Source organism: Xenopus laevis, chromosome 1S (assembly GCF_017654675.1).
Source record: "Xenopus laevis strain J_2021 chromosome 1S, Xenopus_laevis_v10.1, whole genome shotgun sequence".
Classification (NCBI taxonomy): Eukaryota; Metazoa; Chordata; class Amphibia; order Anura; family Pipidae; genus Xenopus; species Xenopus laevis.
In genome coordinates, this window is record NC_054372.1 from 62156347 (window position 1) to 62179557 (window position 23211).

The 23211-nt window shown below is 37.3% G+C and overlaps 1 protein-coding gene across 3 annotated transcripts in view; it reads left to right on the forward strand.

Moving 5' to 3' along the window:
* LOC108704450 (centromere-associated protein E) overlaps window positions 1-23211 on the forward strand; it is a 54832-nt gene that overhangs the window by 11472 nt on the left and 20149 nt on the right. For all 3 annotated transcript variants that reach the window (XM_041579668.1, XM_041579669.1, XM_041579667.1), the window contains exons 13-29: window positions 402-557; window positions 936-1095; window positions 1704-1857; window positions 3202-3667; window positions 5360-5419; window positions 5501-5668; window positions 9320-9394; window positions 9629-9748; window positions 9931-10065; window positions 11560-11737; window positions 12099-12253; window positions 13359-13652; window positions 13736-14008; window positions 15292-15606; window positions 15702-15848; window positions 17172-17453; window positions 20995-21438. In XM_041579668.1, the coding sequence (XP_041435602.1) occupies window positions 402-557; window positions 936-1095; window positions 1704-1857; window positions 3202-3667; window positions 5360-5419; window positions 5501-5668; window positions 9320-9394; window positions 9629-9748; window positions 9931-10065; window positions 11560-11737; window positions 12099-12253; window positions 13359-13652; window positions 13736-14008; window positions 15292-15606; window positions 15702-15848; window positions 17172-17453; window positions 20995-21438 (3582 nt within the window). The remainder of the gene's footprint in view (window positions 1-401; window positions 558-935; window positions 1096-1703; window positions 1858-3201; window positions 3668-5359; window positions 5420-5500; window positions 5669-9319; window positions 9395-9628; window positions 9749-9930; window positions 10066-11559; window positions 11738-12098; window positions 12254-13358; window positions 13653-13735; window positions 14009-15291; window positions 15607-15701; window positions 15849-17171; window positions 17454-20994; window positions 21439-23211) is intronic.

Genomic DNA, 23211 nt, shown 5'->3' on the forward strand with positions numbered 1-23211 from the left:
CAGGAATCCCGCCAGCCAGGGTAAAGAGGAGAGGCTAATCCGAATAAAGCCAGCCAGGGCCCAAGAGGGGTGCCTGCGAGCGTGTGTCCCCCCTGGCAGTGTGCAGTTACAGGAAGAGTCATGTGTAAAGCCGGGAGATTGAGCCCTGTGAATGTGCTGCTGTTCCGTTAAAGACAGTGACAAATAAAGAGGGTGTGTTTGACTTCAACTCTCTGCTTCTGTGTCTTTACTGGAGAAACTGGCGACTCCCCCCCCCCCCCACGCTAAAGGTCGTGGTACATTGAGGGTTAATACAGGTAGGGCACAGGAGATAGTTTCCCCTGTTACAAGTCAGCCAGCCAGGGTTCATTTTGGCGTTAAACCTTCAGCAGAAATACATATTTTCTTCATTATTCTTTCAGACATCATCTGAAACAAAAGCACAAGCAATGGCTAAAGAAGAGCATGCACAATTGCTGACTGAAATCAAAAACCTGCAGAAAGAGAGAGAAGACAGAATTTGGCACTTGACAAATATCGTTGTTGCTTCATCCCAAGAATCTCAAAAAGACCAACGGGTAACTCTAAATACAAACTAACTATATACAGTGTTTGTAAGAGTTGATGTACTACCTAAAGTAAGATACAAGGATAATTAGTTCAACAATTCTGGGGTGTTGTCTCCTATATTTTATGGTAAGGGTACATTACTTATAATGCAAGTTTTGAATGAGCTGGAGAGTACTGTCTGGGCAATAATAATGTTGGGGATGTAGTTGTCATTCTTTCATATATCAATGTGATCCTGTCGTGCACTTATGTGTGTTTACTATATACACTTTTATAATATAGTAAATGAAAATATGCTCATAATACACAGATTACCGAACTAGCAAGATAGCTGAACTTTTTTCAACTATTTTCAAAATACAATTATTTCTCTTTACTACCTTTAGGTCAAACGAAAACGAAGAGTTACGTGGGCACCAGGAAAAATCCAAAACAGTTTACACAATTCTAGTGTTTCTGACTTTGATATGCCATCCAGATTACCCGGCAATTTTAGCAAGAAGGCAAAATTCTCTGACTTGCCCTCATTTCCAGAAATTGATGACTGTACGTATAAGTTGTTACTGAATTTTTTGGGCTTCTTTATGTGTGTGCAAAAGGCTAAAGCTAGCCAGTAATGATATATGCTTAAAACATTTGATTTGGCATTTGATTTAATTTTTTAAATAGCTGTTTATAAATGTACCCATTCTGTAATTTATAAAGATTTTAAAATCGACAATGGAGTTATGCGACAATATAAAAGCACAAGGCAGCAGGCCTAGTGCTTTTTATCCAGGTCACATATCTCGTATCAGCTGCTGTAAGATTACAGTAGGGTTACATTATCCACTATATACAGATACAGGTCCCATATCTAAATTTTAGCATGGGTTTGCATTATTCATTATACTGTACAGTTAACTGTATATAAATTAATCAAGGGCTTTCTCTCTTTGCCAAGGAAAAATGGCTGGTACAAATGTGGCCGAGGATATGGTTTTCATGTGTTTTTTTTTTTTTTTTACAAAATAATAATTGCTTGTGTTAGGTTTTTAAACAAGTGACAGGCAGTGTACAAGGGGAAATAATTTTAGAAGAGACCATAAGTTATAAAAGGTATGTTAGAGCCAATCCAACCAACTCTAACTTTTGTTGTTTTTATTGCTGTTCAGCTGTTTGTACAGAGTTTTCTGATTTTGATGACCCAATCTCCATGATTGACAACAATGGAATAGATGCAGAATGGAATTTTGCCGGTAAAGTAACTTGCAGAGAAAAGACATCCCTTCATCAATCGATGATAGACTTTGGACAGATTTCTGACAGGTACTGTTTTAAAAACCACCCACTAAGCACTACAGTTCATATTGGTAAACTCTCCTAAAACTAGGAGTCTTATGCCTTTACAGATGTAACGGGCCACTATGCCTGTTAGTGTGATCCTTGATGTAAATATTGAGGAGACTAATAATGATGTTACACAGCAAGGTAGAATGAATGGTGACTTGAGCTAACATATTGTATGGTATTTTAATAATCAACTTAAATGCCTATGGGGGTGTGGAGTGGGATGGTGTACTTTGAAGCCTTGCTGGGGATGTGTGTTCTGTTTTATTCCTGCAAGTGGCATTCAGAATTCTTTTACCTTTAACAGAGTATTAAGCAAGTATTTAGCAAGAGAATATTCCAAGTCTCGAGTATTGTTGGGGTTGAGAGGTTACCTATTTTTGTGATGATTTGAAAAATCATTTTATACCAACTACAGGTATGGGACCTGTTATCCAGAATTCTCGGGACCTGGGGTTTTCTCCACACCTTAGGTCTACTAAAAAATCATTTAAACATTAATAAACCAATTCTTCAATAAGGATTAACTATATTTTTATTGGATCAAGTATAAGGTGCTGTTTTATTATTACAAAAAATATGGATTTTTTGATTAAAATAGAGTCTGTAGGTGGTGGCCTTCTTGTAATTCATAGCTTCTGGATAACTGTTTTTTGTATAATAGATCTTGTACCTATAAGTTATTTGCGGTACAGTTTCTGATCACCCTCAAAGTGATCAAACTGAAGCTGTACACCAGGATTGTTCAACAAGCCTGCAAGCTGCATGTAGCCCTAGGGAAGTTTTACTGACCCCTTTGTATGAGTGCATTGTGTTTAATAATAATCCATAATCCATGGCATATGAAATTGTCGGTAATTGGCCCGCGACTTGGGCATTTTTAGACATCAGTGCTCAAATTTAAATTCGACTTAAGGTAATTAGTCCAGTTCTAGGGTTCTCTCTCCAAATTAGCTGTTCATAAAACAAGATAGTGAATCTTTGGATTCAATAGAATGGAGGAAGCAGAGGCGCAGAACTTTGCTGCAATTTCCTTTATTAGGAGTGTATCAAAACTACATGTTTCGGGCACACGTCAAGTGTACAGCCACATCACACTAGCTAAAGTTAAATCACATTGCCAATTAACCATAATCACACCCCTCCGTGTCCATTGGTGCATACATAAGTCCAATTAATGTCCAAGGTTCAAAGTTCTGGGTAATTGCTCAAGGCCTGGGTAACAAACATTTTTTAAGATAGTGAATCTTTGGATTGGTGTCTTTATTTTAATTGAATATATGCAAGTGCTGGTCCATTAACTCAGGTTCTTTTTACATGCAGTCTTCAGTTTCATGATCCTTCTAAGGAAAACCAGCTACAATACCTCCCCAAAGACTCTGGCGATATGGCTGAATGTAGAAAAGCTTCTTTTGAAAAGGAGATCACAAGCCTCCAGCAGCAACTACAGTCAAAGGAAGAAGAAAAAAACCAACTTGTACAAAGCTTTGAGCTCAAGATAGCAGAACTGGAAGGGCAGCTTAGGGACAGAGCTAAAAATCTAGAGATAGTTACAGAAGTCCAAACTGATGTTGAAAAGGAAGTTCTGAGAAAAGAAATGTCAGTGCTTGGAGACTCTGGTTACAATGCATCAAACAGTGACCTACAGGATAGTTCTGTTGATGGTAAACGTCTAAGCAGCTCCCATGATGAGTGTATAGAACACAGAAAAATGCTGGAACAAAAGATCGTTGATTTAGAAGAGTTTATTGAAAACCTTAACAAGAAAAGTGAGAATGATAAACAAAAAGTGAGTTACTTTTGTTTTCTTCCCCAAGAACTTTATTTTCATGTATTTTGAAATGGAGCTAATCATCTTTCTTTTCGTGGCCATCTTACTCCCTGGTGCCTAGAGCAAAACATCTGCTTACTGTGCTTTAGGGTGTTTGCCAAGCTTCTGAAAACATCAAAAGAGCTGAAAGTGAGCTTACATCCAACTAGGGAACCACCGAATAGATTTGGGATTTGGCCTATCCATGATTCCTTTGTGAAAGATTCGGCCAAATACCGAACCGAATCCAAATCCTAATTTGCATGTACAAATTAGGGGTGGGAAAGGAAAAAGCGGAAAATATTTTTTACTTCCTTGTTTTGTAGGAAAACTCATGGAATTTTCCTCCACCCTAATTTACATATGCAAATTAGGATTAGGTTCAGCCAGGAATCCATCTGAAAGACTGAATTCTGGATTTGGTTCATCCCTACATCCAACCAATTAAATCTTTATCCAAAGTTATTAAATAGATTATTTAACCCTTTATTTTCTAATGACAAGTAATCCGTTACTGACACTAAAGTTAGTGACATAAGTGCCGGCTGACACAATCACATACATGTGCCTACAGTTCCAAAATATGAATTATTCTGCACGGTTGATTGATAATCATCTGTGATGAATACTGTAGGCTGCATTGGTTTTCTGTGCAACCAAGCAATTCCTGTTTAAAGGAAGTAATCGGCATGTTGTTCATAGTGACCACTTTTGTAACTCAAGTCTTTTTAAAATTTCAGATGAATTAATTCTGTTACATATTATACAATTGAAAACGATGAATTCCCCTGTATTATTCTATCTATTGATACAATTTTATATTGCGTTGACTAGATTCTCATAAACATTTGACTTTAGCAGTGTAAAATCGATTTCAGTTTTTTCTGTTGAAAATATTTTATTTGATTTTCACGTTAAACAAGTGATAACAGTATGACAGCAAATATTATGCAGATGAAGAAAGACATGCTGTAATCGATACAATGGATTTCAGTTTTTTAATAGGGGTGATCTATCCTTTGATACCATGTAGCTTGCCCCAAAGAAATGCAATCTATTTGTGCTATTTTAGTCGGCTAAAAGTCTCTTACGTAGCATAGCCCTAAAGCGGGGCACACAATGTACTTTTTGTACCTTAGTTGTTTGGTTACAGGGTTTGTCAACACAACCTATAACACACAGATTTGTGAAGGCTGCAAGATTAAATTGTAATTTGAGATGTGTGGTGAATGGCTGCATTAATAACAGAAAGCAGTCTGCAATAGAGTGGATTATTAACCTGAAATAGTGGGTAGTAAATGTTTTGTATTTTAAATGTATAAACATTTGGAAGAGGTTTCCCATGTTAGATTTAACTTCTAAACAGATTTGCTATGGTTTTAATCATTTGGTAAACTTTATTTTCCCCTTTATACTCTGCATTCTTATTCTCTTTACTACATGATTCCTATACAAAGTGAAACCCTTCTTTATAAAACATATCTATGATGTCATCCTAGTCCTACTGCATCACTTATACAATCATCTATTTTATATACATATATTTACTTTTCTGTACTATACACATATCGCAACAATATTCCGCAGTATGCACCCTGTATACGCTCCATGATGTATTTTGCAAGGTTAATTATCCTGGAAAAATGATTACCTTTTTTTTTTTTCCACTAGTCTTCTGAGCAAGATTTTATGGAGAGTATTCAGCTATGTGAAGCTATAATGGCAGAAAAGGTAATGGTAATCTCGCTCACGTTTTCATGTTTAGTTTTGAAGATCCGCATGTTTATTTTGATTATGTTTCAACCCAAACAGGCAAATGCACTGGAGGAACTGGCACTTATGCGAGATAATTTTGACAATATTATTCTAGAGAATGAAACTCTAAAAAGGGAAATTGCAGATCTGGAACGTTCACTCAAGGAGAATCAAGAAACCAATGAGTTTGAAATTCTGGAGAAGGAAACTCAAAAAGAACACGAGGTACTATTTGATAGCCTTTGGAAAAAACTGTTGTTTATAGGCTTGCTTTTGTCTCAATAGTCTTTTCTCCTTTTATATAATTGTGTTATGTCTGTTTTTTCAAAGGCTTCTCAAATGTTATGATTTGTAAATGCTCTTCCTGTTTTTAAAATAATTAATTAAAAAGGGGTACGTTGGTACTTTTTGAGCCATATCATTCTCCTTAATCTTTAATGATCTCTTTTTAATGTTAAGAGGAAAGCTACAGGCGATATATATAATATATATATATAGTCCAAATTCTGGTGCACACGAAACGAAGTGCAACTGCCTAGGTGCTGGTTATAATAAGTCAATAGTAGAGCCAACAAACCGCACTCACAGGACTTTATGAAGGTGAAAAATCAAAATTGGTGTTTATTTCAACGTTTCGGCTATTCACTTAAGCCGTCATCAGGAAGTGAAAATCACACAAACAAACACTCCATTTAAAGGCCCCACTTGGCGCCAAAAGCTACTGTATGACGTCATAGGTGGGTGTGTACAACCCCTTAATCCCTTCTAGAGTGTGTATCCCCATTCCATCGCTATAAACCTGCTGTGCATATAAAATACTGTGAAATAGTGACACCCAAGGTATATTAATCTATAGCCCCAATGTGTGATCAGTGCCCTAAAAACAACATCCCATATCACAATGTATATCCCACATCTGTGCTCATCCCTTTGCCACATCTGTGGTCAGTTCGTGAGAAAGACAACAGACCCACTGGAGGATAAGCTTCGCTCCTTCACCTGTTAATCGCCATCAGCTGTAACTTCCGCCACCACATTGACTGCCTATCATGCCGGTTCCGCCTCCTACTGCGCCCGTTGTTGCTAGATCGGTGCGTATCTCAATAGTAATACGGAGTCATCCCGTGTCAGCTGTGAGTATAGCTCCTCCTCTCGTTCAGTGCTGCTAGCCAATGGGGAGCCTCACCCCGCTCGCAGCCGGTGACACACCTCCTATGACTGCAGCATCTCTCCAACCGGAGAACAGATGTGTCACGCTGCTGTTCACAGCCGCGCTGTGTCTCATCCCCTCACGCTTCTCTGGTATCCACCCTATATGTATAGGCCACCAATTGGCACCCAAGCGTATAGAGAGTAAGACCACTGGTACGTGTAGGGGTATCGCCACCTTGCGTAATACCTTCAGGGAGCTAGGAGGGAGCTCGGGGGCAATCAACCTACAGCAATGTGGGTTAGCAGTATGCTGTACACCTCAGTCAAGCTGTACAGCGGTATCTAGATCTCACATGGCAGACCTTGGCAGCGTGATGCGAAGCACAGTGTTTGGCCGCTTCGCATCACGCTGCCAAGGTCTGCCATGTGAGATCTAGATACCGCTGTACAGCTTGACTGAGGTGTACAGCATACTGCTAACCCACATTGCTGTAGGTTGATTGCCCCCGAGCTCCCTCCTAGCTCCCTGAAGGTATTACGCAAGGTGGCGATACCCCTACACGTACCAGTGGTCTTACTCTCTATACGCTTGGGTGCCAATTGGTGGCCTATACATATAGGGTGGATACCAGAGAAGCGTGAGGGGATGAGACACAGCGCGGCTGTGAACAGCAGCGTGACACATCTGTTCTCCGGTTGGAGAGATGCTGCAGTCATAGGAGGTGTGTCACCGGCTGCGAGCGGGGTGAGGCTCCCCATTGGCTAGCAGCACTGAACGAGAGGAGGAGCTATACTCACAGCTGACACGGGATGACTCCGTATTACTATTGAGATACGCACCGATCTAGCAACAACGGGCGCAGTAGGAGGCGGAACCGGCATGATAGGCAGTCAATGTGGTGGCGGAAGTTACAGCTGATGGCGATAAACAGGTGAAGGAGCGAAGCTTATCCTCCAGTGGGTCTGTTGTCTTTCTCACGAACTGACCACAGATGTGGCAAAGGGATGAGCACAGATGTGGGATATACATTGTGATATGGGATGTTGTTTTTAGGGCACTGATCACACATTGGGGCTATAGATTAATATACCTTGGGTGTCACTATTTCACAGTATTTTATATGCACAGCAGGTTTATAGCGATGGAATGGGGATACACACTCTAGAAGGGATTAAGGGGTTGTACACACCCACCTATGACGTCATACAGTAGCTTTTGGCGCCAAGTGGGGCCTTTAAATGGAGTGTTTGTTTGTGTGATTTTCACTTCCTGATGACGGCTTAAGTGAATAGCCGAAACGTTGAAATAAACACCAATTTTGATTTTTCACCTTCATAAAGTCCTGTGAGTGCGGTTTGTTGGCTCTACTATATATATATATATATATATATATATATATATATATATATATATATATATATATATATATATATATATATATATACACACACATACATACAATATAGTGGTAAGCTGTATTTTTGTTGCCTAATTAAATGAAATTGTAAGCAACAAAATACTGTACATAAATTCCAGTGGTTTTAAAAATATTTGTAAATGAATTGCAATTGAAAATCGTATGCCCTCTTTGCATTGCTGTTTTTGACTCTTGAAACAATATAGTGAAAGTCAGCTGATTCATAGATCCTGAAGAGAACTGTCTTTTGCTACATTGTCAAGAATCCAAACCAGAGAACAGAAATGGATAAACAAATCCTGCTTTCAAATGCAATTCGATTTGGAAATAACTTATTTGACTAATAAATAGTAGCTTATCATAAAATTACTTTTTTTTCTGAAAGAACAGTTATTATACCATATTCCCTAAAATGGTTTCACATCTTTCTATTAACACATTTGAATGCAATTTTTTGCAGGTGTTTTGAGTTTGTTTATTTTGCCCAAAACTATTACCCACCTATATAGTGGTAAAATGGGTTGAGAAAGTTGGCCTGCAGCTTCTCTTTTCAATGATAGACATATTAAATGTAAATGTAATATTGCATAGCAGAGCTTTCTGTTCCTACTTAACATTTGTATTGGTGTTGGTACTGCATTATAAGTAACTTTGTTGAATTGCTTCTGTATGATTTTGTGGTAGCTAGAGCTGGTCTATGGGCTCGGGTTAATCAACTATACCTCAAAAGAACAGTAACGTCAGAAAAAATGAAAGTGGTTTGTAGAACTTCATTTACTGTTGCCCTGCACTGGTACAACTGGTGCGTTTGCTTCAGAAACTCTACTATAGTTTATATAATCAAAGCTGAAGAGGGGCTTAATGGCACAGGTTAAATAGCAGATAAGCACTGTAGAATACAATGGAATTAGTTCAGTGATTTAAACCTATTTGTATTCTGCAGAAAACATCTACTATCTGCTAAACAAACCCATGCATGTTCTTCTATTTCAGATTGAATGGCTGCACCATGGCTACATAGCAGAACATTTTTAACTATATTAGTGTTTCTGAAGCAAACACACCAGTTTTACCAGTGCAGGCCAACAATACATTATCTTGTAATTACTTTAAAACACTTTCATTTTTTTAATTCAGAGGTATTGGATGCAAAATTGTTGCACTGGGAAATCTGGTTTTTCCAAATCTTTGAACCCCTTTCTAACTTTTTGATCACCCCACCTTCACTTTCCTCTATTTTGGGTGATGGCTGTTCAATCATCACGCTTGCTAATACTACTTGCTGTATTGCTTAATTGCATTCCAGGCACAACTAATCCATGAGATTGGCAGTTTAAAGAAATTAGTTGAAAATGCAGAGATGTACAATCAAAATCTTGAGGTGAGCTTTTCTGGTGTCTGCTACTTCTTAAAAAAATCTAATTGAATCCTTAGATTAAAAAAGTAGAGCCATGCTAGAGCTAAAATGCATGATCTTTATGTATAAAAGTTTTTTATCATCACAAATGTAAATACATTTTAAAGCCTCTCAATTTCTTTGTAAGTAATCTGTAATCTTTCTTTGTAGTATTTTTAATTTACATTAAAAGACTAACTTTTATTCTACCAATTGTAGGAAGATCTAGAAACTAAAACAAAACTTCTGAAAGAGCAGGAAATTCAACTTGCAGAATTAAGGAAACGCGCAGATAACTTGCAGAAAAAAGTACGAAATTTTGATCTCTCGGTTTCCATGGTAAGTCATAAATAAACACCTACTAATGCCACGCATCTGCTACATCTGCATTGATACATCTTCTGATCACTTTCTGTAACGAACATGTAGGATTTAAACTGAAGCTTTCCAATCCAGATGTTGTATAGCAAGTGGGTTTTTTTTTTTTTTTTTGAGTAGCTCATATTCTGATGTGTTTCCAGGGTGATAGTGAGAAACTCTGTGAAGAAATCTTTCAACTGAAGCAATCTCTTTCTGATGCTGAAGCTGTGACTCGCGATGCTCAGAAGGAATGTTCTTTCCTCAGAAGTGAAAATCTAGAGCTGAAGGAGAAAATGGTGTGTACTGAATATGACTAGATATGGTTGAAACTGTCTATTGCACTACCAATGTTGACATGGATTAGTAAATGACTGTCAAATTATATTGCTTACTGTTTAACTATTTAGTTTTTTTTTTTAATAAGCAGTGACCTTCATAAATCTTCCAGGTGGACAGATTTCCATTAAAAAAAACTTGTTATATTCACCAAAGCTAAACTTCTCACACGTAAACTTGGTTTACTTGGCAAGAAAGACCTTTTTCAAATCCTAGTGCCAACTATTGGCACAAAGGAAAACAAAATAACATTTGATAAATTGGCTCAGAGAATTATCTCCAAAAAAGTCTGACAACAACATGCATTCCTTTGCCTAAAATATGGCCATTTTTATTTTAAGTTGATAAACCGTTGTAATTGCTGTAATTGTTTGCCTTGCACTAAATTTCAAAACAGACAACCTTGATTTCAATAGTGCTTAGAATAGCCTTCTTGCTAAATATTCAAGTCTTATGGCATTATGGGTTGTTCACCTTCCATACACTTTTTTTCAGTTGAGTTGCTTTTAGAAAATAAATACCTTTTTCAATTGCTTTCCATCTTAATTTTTACTGTTTTTCCAAGATCTACGTTTAATGTTCCTGACTCTGGTGTTTGTCTGGCAGCTCAGTGATCCAGGTGCAGATTCTGAACTGTTACAATTTGATACATTAAGGGTCAGGCCACACTGGGCGTTTTGGGGAGATTTGGTCACCTGGCGACTAATCGCCTCGTTTTTGCAGCGACCAATCTCCCCAAACGCCTTCCCTCACTCTGCACCGGCTAAAATGAAAAACGCCAGCGCTAATCACATGCGGCGATTCCTTTTCCAAAGTCGCCCGAAGTTTCCTCGTGAGGCAACTTCGGAAAACGAAGCGCCGCAAAAAGGAGGCGATTAGTCGCCAGGCGACCAAATCTCCCCAAAACGCCCAGTGTGGACTTACCCTTTGTGGAATATTAGTAACTATTATCAGTTATGCAATAGTTGCATTTAATGAAACTCAGAGATTCTGCTCAGAAGGGTTAATGATAAGAAATGCATAATTTAGAACAGTTATGTCTGCAACACCACTCCAGAAAGACATAAGACGGTGAAATAAGACTGTTTACACTTTTTGCAATATTTGGCAAACGGTCCCAAATACAACATAGGAAGTAATTGGAAAAAGTCTTTGTTTCTGGTGAGCTACTCTGAACTGAAAAAAGTGTTGGAAGTTGAACAGCCCTTGAAAAATGATCATTTTGGGGTTTTGGTTTGGTGTATAAAAACATTTCTCCAATGAACATTCATTTAAACATTGTTTTCAAGATATTTGCTATTGTCTTTCTCCCTGTCTCTATTTGTGCAAATTTTTTTCATAAAGTGCATTGAAAAGGTTTAATTTCAAATCCATCAGCTGTGCTGTTCTTTGAGAGATTTAAGTGATTTTTCTTTCCACTGAGATAGTTTTCTAAAACATGTCTCAATACATAGGAGGACACATCAAACTGGTACAATCAAAAAGAAAAGGCTGCGTCTTTGTTTGAGAAGCAGCTGGAAACTGAAAAATCAAACTACAAGAAAATGGAAGCTGATTTGCAGAAAGAGTTGCAAAGTGCTTTTAATGAGATTAACTACTTAAATGGCCTTCTGGCAGGAAAGGTCCCCAGAGGTTTGTAGCTTTTGATCCTTAATATTTTGAAATGCTGACAGTATAAGAAAATAACTTAATATTTAAGTTAAGATAGGTATATAGGCCATGGGTATAGCCACTTCAAGAAGCTTATGGCATTTTTCAAAGCAATTTAGTGTCCATTTATGAGCACTGAGCAAGTTAGATAACGAAAAACGTACTAGTTGGCAATTGCTATTATCAACTGTATTTATACGATTTCCTACCCATGTTTGAAAATCAGCCCCTATTTGAAGAGACTGCCACCTGCATGAATTATAGAGTAAAGCCTTCTGGGCTACAGAAGTTCAACATCATAGTACTATGATGGATTATTGGGCTATTTTGTTTTCCTTCCTAGATTTGCTTTCTCGTGTTGAATTAGAGAAAAAGGTTTCTGAGTTCTCAAAGCAGCTTGAGAAAGCATTGGAAGAAAAAAATGCCTTGGAGAATGAAGTGACTTGCCTATCAGAATACAAATTTTTGCCAAATGAAGTTGAATGCTTGAAAAATCAGGTTGGTACATTATCTCCTTTACTTAAGTGTGGAGGCTTCTCATATGCAAGATGTGCATTTCACCATAGTCAAAGTGAACTGGTGTGGGAATCTCCATAAGAAATTGCTTTGACCTATTCACTACACATGTCCAAGGATACCATGCAAGTGTCCTAAAGTTCAGCCTTCGCTGGAGCAATTGATAGCAATATTTTTGAATTCAGCATATTGTAGAAATAAAAGCCCCACTAATCTTTATGTAAAATATCTGCAGCTCATGCATAACATCTAGGGATGCACCAAATCCACTGTTTTATACCGAATTCTAAGGAAACAGCGGGGAATTTTTTTTTTAATTCATTATTTTGTGACGAAAGTCACCTGATTTTCCTTCCCGCCTCTAATTTGTATATGCAAATTCAGATTCGGGTTGGCCAGGCACAAGGATTCAAATCCTGCTAAAAAATGCAGAATCCTGGATTTGGATGCACCTTTAAATAATGGCAAGTTCATAGCAATGGCTGACTTAAAATGACAGTTTTCGTTGTTTATATTACTAAAGTCTGTTAGTCAAACTAATTTTTGTGTTAACCTCACCATCAATAAAATATAAGTTGATTCATTATGCAAATTGTTTGGAAAGTGTAAATTTTTTAATATTTACTATACACTTCTTTTTATCAAGCCACTATACCATTTTTGTCTACAAAGTTACACTTGGTACAGGGAAATATGTGTGTGTTTTTGCAGCCTAGGGATTTGAGTGAACTCTAATACATCTAGGAAAGGGAGCCTTCTATAAGATATATTGGATCTAACTGTCAATGAATATCTGACACCCAACTCCTGCATGAAGAGAGAATGAAGAGAAACTGATGCTGAGAGAGGAATAGTGAACATAAACTTGATTATTCCAAAAACAATACAGAATAATGAATTGATTGTATTTAGATAGTTTCTTCTTTCAGTATTCTTAAGATTATCTAAAATTTTCATTTTTGCAATAGTTCCCCTTTAATTTAAGAAAATTATTAAAATAAAGATACAACGTATAGGTACAAATGAAGCACAAATGGCCCACTAAAAACAATAAGCATTTATTGGAAAAATAAAATCTACTTTCTAGATCAGCAAGGCTTCTGAAGAGATAATGTTATTAAAGCAAGAAGGAGAACATTCTGCATCTATTATAAGCAAACAAGAGATTATCATGCAGGAGCAATCTGAGCAGATTTTACAACTGACTGACGAAGTGACACACACACAGTCAAAAGTGCAGCAGACTGAAGAGCAATACTTGGAGATGAAGAAAATGCATGATGATCTTTTTGAAAAGTATATCAGAAACAAAAGTGAAGCTGAAGACCTTTTAAGAGAAATGGAGAACCTTAAAGGCACTATGGAGTCTGTGGAAGTAAAGGTTGGCTAGAACTCTGTCTGATCTATAATATAATAGAGCTGTTTTATTTGTGCGCTTCATATAACTTGTTTTTCTTAATATAGATTGCTGACACAAAACATGAACTTGAAGAAACTATAAGGGATAAGGAGCAACTGCTTCATGAGAAAAAATACTTTTTTCAAGCAATGCAGACTATATTTCCGATTACACCTCTTTCAGACTCGCTTCCTCCCTCAAAATTAGTTGAAGGGAACTCTCAAGACCCCATAGAAATCAATGACTACCACAATTTAATAGCCCTTGCTACAGAAAGGAACAACATTATGGTGTGTCTAGAGACTGAAAGAAACAGTCTCAAGGAGCAAGTTATTGATGTAAGTATTCCTTGCATATGTTTATTCAGAGTAAAGTGAACACTTGTATGGATAGACCTAAATATGTATTCTAAGCTTGAGCTGCAACAATGATCAGCTTCTGGCACAAGTGTTTTTGCTGTGATATCTTGAAAGTAAACAGGTACTATGTTCCTTAATACTATTTAATAGGGTTGTTCACATTTAGTATGATGATGTGGGTAATATTCTGAGACCGTTTGCATTTTTTATTATTTGTTTTTTTTTTAGTTATTTTGCTTTTTATTCAGCATCTCTCCAGTTTGCAATTTCAGCAATCTGGTTGCTAGGGTCCAAATTACCCTAGCAACCATGGAATATGAATGGGAAAGGGCCTGAATACAAATACGAGTAAAGTAACCATAAATTTGTAGCCTTACAGAGCATTTGTTTTTTAAATGGGGTCAGCATATAATTCAAAAACTAGATAAAATAAATATTGAAGACCAATTAAAAAGTTGCTTAGAATTAGCCATTCTATAACATACTTAAAGGTATACTGTCATGGGAAAAAAAAATTTTTCAAAATGAATCAGTTAATAGTGCTGCTCCAGCAGAATTCTGCACTGCAATCCATTTTTCAAAAGAGCAAACAGATTTTTTTATATTCAATTTTGAAATCTGACATGGGGCTAGACATTTTGTCAATTTCCCAGCTGCCCCTGGTCATGTGACTTGTGCCTGCACTTTAGGAGAGAAATGCTTTCTGGCAGGTTGCTGTTTTTTCTTCTCAATGTAACTGAATGTGTCTCAGTGGGACATGGGTTTTTACTATTGAGTGCTGTTCTTAGACTAACCAGGCAGCTGTTATCTTGTGTTAGGGAGCTGTTATCTGGTTACCTTTCCATTGTTCTTTTGTTTGGCTGCTGGGGGGGAAAAGGGAGGGGGTTATATCACTCTGACTTGCAGTACAGCAGTAAAGAGTGATTGAAGTTTATCAGAGCACAAGTCACATGACTTGGGGCAGCTGGGAAATTGACAATATGTCTGGCCCCATGTCAGATTTCAAAATTGAATATAAAAAAATGTGTTTGCTCTTTTGAGAAATGGATTGCAGTGCAGAATTCTGCTGGAGCAGCACTATTAACTGATTCATTTTGAAAAATGTTTTTTTTCCCATGACAGTATCCCTTTAAAGTTAACTCAAAGATGAACCACTCCTTTAACAGGAATGGTTTTATTGTTTGACTCCTAAACTAGAAGCAAGGATGTCTTATTATTTTCTATTATCACAAAAGACTTCAAATTTCCTTTTTTTTGTCTAGTTGAACACTCAACTTCAAAGTCTTCAAGCACAAAGTATTGAAAAGTCTGATCTCCAGAAGCCAAAGCAAGACTTGGAAGAAGGAGAGGTTAAACTGCTTTTGGAGATGGAACTACTGAAGGGACACCTAACTGACTCACAGCTGTCTATAGAGAAATTGCAGCTGGAGAATCTGGAAGTTACAGAAAAACTCCAAACACTTCAAGAAGAGATGAAAAATATTACTATAGAAAGGAATGAGCTTCAGACCAACTTCGAAGACCTGAAAGCAGAGCATGATAGCCTAAAACAAGACCTTAGTGAAAACATTGAGCAGGTAATAGTTATACTAATATTTAATACAGTAAAACAGGCCTTTCCAGCTTTTGGTATATACTTACCAGCTTTTTTTTTCTGAATTGTGTTATACAGTCAATTGAAACACAAGATGAATTAAGGGCTGCCCAGGAAGAGCTAAGAGAACAGAAGCAACTGGTTGATAGCTTTAGACAACAGCTTTTAGATTGTTCTGTAGGAATTTCATCACCAAACCATGATGCAGTTGCTAACCAGGAAAAGGTTTGTTTTAAACTTCCTGTTTTTTGTATGTTCGATTTGAGTTTAGTTAATTGCTTATACCTGTTCTGAACTGTAAGTGTGCATCCTTATGGTATATAGAAATAGAAAAAAATGAACAGTCCTTTTCAAATGTAATTATTAAATAGAATACTCGATGGTTTGACAATAATAAGAATGCACCTCCTAACATCTGTGGTAAAATGTTCAGTATCCCTATCCTTTTTTTTTTTTTTTTTTTTTTTTTTTCATGTAGTGGAAATATTGAGGTAAATTTTATAAATTTCCAGTTTGTTATATTTTTCCAAGCTTCTCTAAGGGTATGTTTGGCAGTATAAGCCTAGTGCAAAACTCTGTTATTCATTAGCTTTCTGCTTTTAAAGGAGAAACTAACCCCTTATTAAAAAAAACCCTACCCCACATAGACTCTCCTCCCTCCTCACCCCCAGCCTAGCTGCTACCCCCGGTAAATGCCCCTAACTTTTTACTTACTCCTCTGTGCAGATTCAGGGTTTCGGAGTTCACTGCAGCCATCTTCCTGGTCTTCGTGTCTTCTTCTGGCGCTTCAGCAATTTACGTCCATTTCAGTTCATGTGCCGCATTCTCAGATTACCGAAGACCAGGAAGATGGCTGCCATGAACTCCGATCCCTGAATCTGCACCGAGGGGTAAATAAAAAGTTAGGGGCATTTGCCTGGGGCAGCAGCTAGGCTGGGGGAAAGGACAGAGTTGGATCTATGTGGGGGTGTAAGGTAGGGTTTTTTTTTGCTAAGGGTTTAGTTCCTCTTTTTACCTTCTTTATTTTCTCCCAAAACTGTCCTGTAGTATCACAATCCCCTTAGAGGAATTAGCTGTTACGTAGTCTAGTAGGTCGCTGGGGTGTGACTCTGCAAAAAAAGTCATTGATGGATTATACAGTCAAAGATACATAAACAAACATCAATTTGACAGGAAAATGTTAAAACTTTTTAAAATTATAGGAGCTATGTGTGGAAAAATCTACATAAATGGCTGAAATCACCCCTCGGATTCAGAGCAGGGTGTTTTAAGAGGGGGCTATCACTTATGAACTTAGTCCCTTGAACATGTATGCTGCAAAAAAAGTCCTGCAGTGGTCTGGATACCCTAGGGCACAAGGCTACAGGATAGGTTGTAGAAATGAGGCTTGACGAGTTTGTGCTGGTAAGGAACAAGTGCTTTCACATGTGCATCCAAGTTAGGTCTTTTCTCCAGTTTATCCTTCCATCCTGGTGTGAATGCTGGACAATCGGAAATAGGTCAGCTCTCTTATTTGCAGTATCTCACTGGATTATTTCATTTTTAAAGGTGTCACTGGATGAAGTTAATTCGTTACAAAGTGAAATGCTGCGTGGTGAAAGAGATGAGCTTCAAACATCTTGTAAGGCTTTAGTTTCAGAACTGGAGCTGCTTCGTGCTCATGTAAAATCTGTGGAGGGAGAAAACCTTGAAATCACAAAAAAACTCAATGGCCTTGAAAAGGAGATATTGGGCAAATCTGAAGAAAGCGAAGTGTTGAAGTCCATGTTGGAGAATCTAAAGGAAGACAACAATAAGCTCAAAGAACAAGCAGAGGAATATTCTAGTAAGGTGAGTTTTTTTCTATATTGTATACAAAGCTGTTTTGATTATAAGATATTTATGAGATATCTAGCATCAACAAACCTTTTGTAAAAATATAGGGCTTTTGTCCCCAGTGTACCTTTGGGTAATGCCAGAAGACTTGCCACGCTGAGTGCTATCTAATTTTATTCACAAATCACTTACTCCCATGTCATTACACTCTTATAAATAATTTAAAAACAGCCTTTGCTAAAAGAAATGAATGAATTCATGTCGTCTCTCGTTCACGCTGAAGTTCCTGTTTCATATCACTGCAATGCGTTGCCCTGTTCCTCCTCTTCAGTCTCAATTTGCTACCCATTACTTCTTGATGATTAAAGGAGAAGGAAAGCTACGGAGGCATTTTATTGCCAATAGATTAGCTGCAATAGTGCAAGCTAGAATGCTATATTTATTCTGTAGAATGTTTTACCATACCCGAGTAAAAAGCTCTAGAAACTCTATTTGTTTAGGATAGGAGCTGCAGTATTAACATGGTGTGACATCACTTCCTGCCTGAATCTCTCTCTGCTCTGGGCTCAGATTACAGTAGAGAAGGGAGGGGGGCGGGGGAAGAGAAACAAACTGAGCATGCTCTTGCCCAGGCCAATGAGGTTTAAGCTGAAGGCAGGAAGTCTGATACAGAAGCCCATGAGTACACAATAGAAGGAAAGAAATGCTGTGTTTCTTTTGACAGGGGACTCAGAGCAGCACTACTTTTGGGGTTTACTGGTATATTTAGATGGACCTTTCTGATAAGGCTTACTCAGTTTTAACCTTTCCTTCTCCTTTAAATATCACCAGGACAGATTCTCAAGTCAGATTCTTATGTCTTTCATCTGTGACTGTGAAACAGAAATTTAGGGACAGAGGAGAGATTGCAGCTTGGCGTGAGTTTGAGCAGGATGCTGTTTTTGTGATTTCTGAATAAAACATATCTTTAGATATGCTGAGCTTTCATTTTTTATACACTCTGAAACCATTATTCAAAAATGCAGGGTTTATCCACTGTTTCTATCCATAATCCACTGTTATTTATAAACCACATTTGGGTTACGATAAATGTTTGTCTCTGGTGTTTAAGTCTGGCAATTCAGGTGCAGATTCTAAACTGTTACAATTTTGCAACATTTAGTTGATACATTTCTCAGAAACATCTCTGGAGTATTAGCAACTATTGTATCAATTCTAACAGCTGCCTGTAATGAAACCCAGGGATTCTGCTCAGCAGGGGCAAAGATAAGAAATATATCAACTAAATGTATCCATTTAGAACAGTTTACAGGGTCGGCGATCCCCCCCCCTCCCAAAGCTGCTTCAGAAGGTGAAAAATTACACTTTACACTTCAATATTAGAAAAACAGCCACCCATAGAAAGTCATTGAAAAAAGTCATTATTTCTGTTGATTTTCCATTTTTCTGTTGCATTTTCCATCTAGTGATTCATTAATAGAAAAGTATCCCTGTTTCTCCCAAAAAAATATGTTGTAGACTTTTGTTGACATCGATTTTTAGAGGACATCCCCTTTTCTTCCAGACCCAGCAGCCGACGCATACGCAATACAGCAAAAAAAACAAAAACTGTTTGCTTGCAAGTACCCTGGCCCTGTGTAATCTTTTGCTACCGGGCACTGGTCGAGGTATCTAGTAAGCCATTACAGTCCTGGGGGGGGTACCCTAACACCCCCCCCCCATGGGAGGAGCTATCCTTCTCTTCTAAATCCTAGCCACCCTAAGACTATTTTATAAGGCAAAACTATGGGTCATATTTATCACTGACAAAACCTTCTTTATGGCTCTCCGTAACTTTCCTCTTATCATTGCAACATACAGCAACCAACCAACCAGAAGGTAGAGCTTTCTTGTCATCTATCTAATACTAAACTAAAAATGTAAACTTTGTGACTTTTATTACATTACATTAAATGTGTGTACTTCATTTTAAACATTTGTAGACATTAAAAAGGGCATCTCCACATATAGGAGTAGGGATCAGTCAGAAAAAACAAACTTAAAGGTCTAAAGTCTTACAACTTTGTCTTGCAATGTACTTTATCAGATGCAACTTTTGAATAAATCAATTCACTTGGTTTTAGGTTCTACGGAACACTTTGTCTATGTAAGTAAAAAGATCAGGGTATGCAAACATTGGTTGAAGTGCATAGGACAGATGCTAAAGAGGTTGCATTATCACATATGAAACTAGTGGTTTTAGTTTTTTAGCATGTGCATTTTATTGATGTAGACGGAACACCGATTTACTAATAGCATTGACAAAAACAGTACATATTTATTGGAGACTCTTAAATAATGCAAAAGTTAAAACCATATCTTCTCCTTATATACAGTTAGTAATAATATACTGCATCAGGGCTGGCCACCGGACTGATTATTGAGTCGTAAAGGGCTTTTTATGCCCTCAGGTCCTGTTAAGGGCCCCATGAACTTCTAAAGTTGATATCATTTGGATCTAGGAATGTGCCATATTAGAAATAAATAGCACAATACAAAAGCATTGCACAATAAAACAGAAGACTGTTTCATTACAGCAGTGGGTTTAGAAAGTTTGGGTTCAAACAACCATTTATAGTCTATAAAATAACATGGACTATGGTCTTTTAAATGGCTTTCTGCACACTTATGAGCCAGGACTTTAAAATATAAATTGTTGATGGACAGGCATGAATTACAAACATACATAAATTAATTTTACTCAAAGTTAATAAAAAAAAGCGAAGTGCTTCTTGTGACATATTAGCAGATCTAATAATAATCTATTAAACTTTCCTGTCTGAAGACAATTTAAAGGGTGCAATCACAAAAATAAAAATGTAATATAAGCTTCATCATACCAACATAAGAAACCTTCTAAATATAATCAATTGAATCTGTACTATTTTTCTGGAAAAAAAACAAGTTGCTCACTATCCCCCCTCTCAGCATCTGTGTCTCTTCATGCAGGAGTCTGATTTTGGTTGACATATCTAATATATCTTTTTTGGGGGTGGGGGGGGGCTCTCTAGCCTACAGATTAGAGGTCACTCAATTGACTCCAGCACAAACAAAATCTAACAAAATAACTGACTTTGACACAAGTCTTGCATGTAGAGAGACTGAATTTCTTGCCATTTTGAAAGAGTCAGATCTAGGCAAAAGAAAACCCCAAAAGTTGTATTAGACCTAATTGTCAATCAAAATCAGGCTCCTGAATAAAAAGAAAAGTGAGAGACAAATGTAGAGGGGGTGGGGAAACGGTAAAGAATAACTTGCCGTTTCAGAAACCGGTCAGAATTTTACATTTTTTATACATAGAAAGTTTCTTATTTCAGTATGGTGAATCTTATGTTAAAATGGTTGCTATCTGCAGGAAGTAATTTTACATTTTCTCATATCTTCTAGCAGGATGGAATATTCTGCCTAAATATGAACCGTCTATATATGTATGAATATAAACTTTTCAACTTATTTATCTATAACATAGATATCATATAACGCTCTGTGCATAACCATATTTTAATATTTCTTCTAGGAAAATCAATTCAGTTTAGAAGAGGTGTTCAGTGGTTCACAGAAGCTGGTAGATGAGATAGAGGTCCTGAAAGCACAGCTAAAGGCAGCAGAAGAAAGGCTGGAAATAAAGGATAGAGATTATTTTGAACTTGTACAAACTGCAAACACCAATTTAGTTGAGGGAAAATTGGAAACTCCATTGCAAGCTGACCATGAGGAAGACAGCATTGATCGGCATTCTGAAGAAATGGAGATAAAAGTTCTTGGAGAAAAACTTGAGCGAAATCAGTATTTACTGGAAAGATTGCAAGAAGAAAAGCTGGAACTGTCTAACAAACTTGAAATCCTTCAGAAAGAGATGGAGACGTCCGTTCTATTAAAAGATGACCTGCAACAGAAGCTAGAAAGCTTGCTGAGTGAAAATATTATTCTAAAAGAGAATATTGACACAACCCTAAAGCATGTAAGTAAAGTAATGACAGCAGTGTATCCTTGCAGATGTACATTGTGTCTTACCAGAAATCACATGCATTATATGACAACAACCATCTTGCTATTTGTGTTTGATGTACATGCTGCAACACAATACAACCCAATCTGAATGGGAACATTAATATAATCTTTACACGCTTTCATTAATGTATTACCTGAGATTAAACATAAACACAGGTCTATCAAGTCAGTCCAACAAGAGCAAAAAGCAATCATAGCTTTGCCCAAAGCAAACTGTAACATAATGAGTAGGAGGCTATTGTGAGTGTTCTCTGAATCTGCTTCATCTCTTGTACATCTCAATTATATAGCTCAATTATATAGCTATTATAAGAACTGACGCTGATTCAGGGATAACCGCTTCTCCCTAACAGATGAACTTCTCAGAGAAATTGGTCTGGCTTAGTTCTTAGTTAGGATAGTTCTGTTTTATTACATTCCTGAAGTTAAGTATAGTACAGCAGCAAATGAAAATTCACTGTAGTAGGTTAAATTTTTCCCATTTCATGGCTACAAAATATACCATACGTTATAAATCAGTGGTCCCCAACCAGTAGCTCGTGAGCAACATGTCGCTCTCCAACCCCTTGGATGTTGCTCCCAGTGGCCTCAAAGCAGGAGCTTGTTTTTTTAATTCCATCCCCTATGTGGATGTCCACATCCACATAGGGGCTACCAAATGGCCAATAACTACTTATTTGGCCAGCCAAGAACAATTTTCATGCTTGTGTTGCTCCCCAACTCCTTTTTCTTCTGAATGTTGCTCATGGGTTCAAAAGGTTGGGGATCCCTGTTCTAAATAAACATTGATTGGTAGTTTCCAACTGCAGAATCAGGTTTTTGGCAGACAAGCAAATTGAATGCTTTTCTCCGTTTAGTGAATATTAATGAGGTGGGAGAAGCAGATGCGCTGAAATTAGCGGTTGCATTTTAAAGTACAGTTTGCTTCTGTGTGTGGCCTGACAAACATGAAAGCAGCCACTTTGAAGCCAATCTCTGCTCTCTATAGCCTTACACAGCCACAAACTGTACTTGTAAATAAAGCCGCTGATTTCAGGGCATCTGCTTCTTTCCCGCTCATTAACATTCATTGGGTGGATAGAAGTGTTCAATACGCTTGTCTGCCCTCAGCCTTATGACTGTGTCCTTGCTTTCTATTAATGTTACGATGGTTCACCTTTAAACTAACTTTTAGTATAATGTGTACATAGCGATGTTCTGCGCATTTGCAATTCATTTTTTTTGTTAGGTCTTCAGTTAATTGGCTTTCTATCTAGTTGATGGAGACCAATTTGTCATAGCAACCAGGCAGTGGTTTAAAACGAGAGACTGAAAGATAGCTAGGAGAGGCCTGAATAGAAAGCAATAAATTAAGTAGAAGGAAAATTGGAGCCTCACAGAGTAATCGTAATTTGGCTGCCTGTGTGAGTGAACCCAGTTTAAAAGCTGGAAAGAGGCAGAAGATGGCAAATCATTTTAAAAAAACTATAAAAAAAAATTTAAGACTAATTAAAAAGTTGCAAGTTTTGTCCATTTTATAATATAAATGTGAACTACCCCATTAGCTTAACTTTTTAATAGCAACTATAAATTGATCTTTAATTTAGGACTGCCGAACCCTTGGGCTGGTACAATACGTTAAGTATATAAAATACAGCGTTTCTAACCATATAGTTTTTTTCTAAATTGTTTTATAGAGTGCATGGCTGAACAACAATTTACGGGCTTGTTTGTGCAGTGGTGG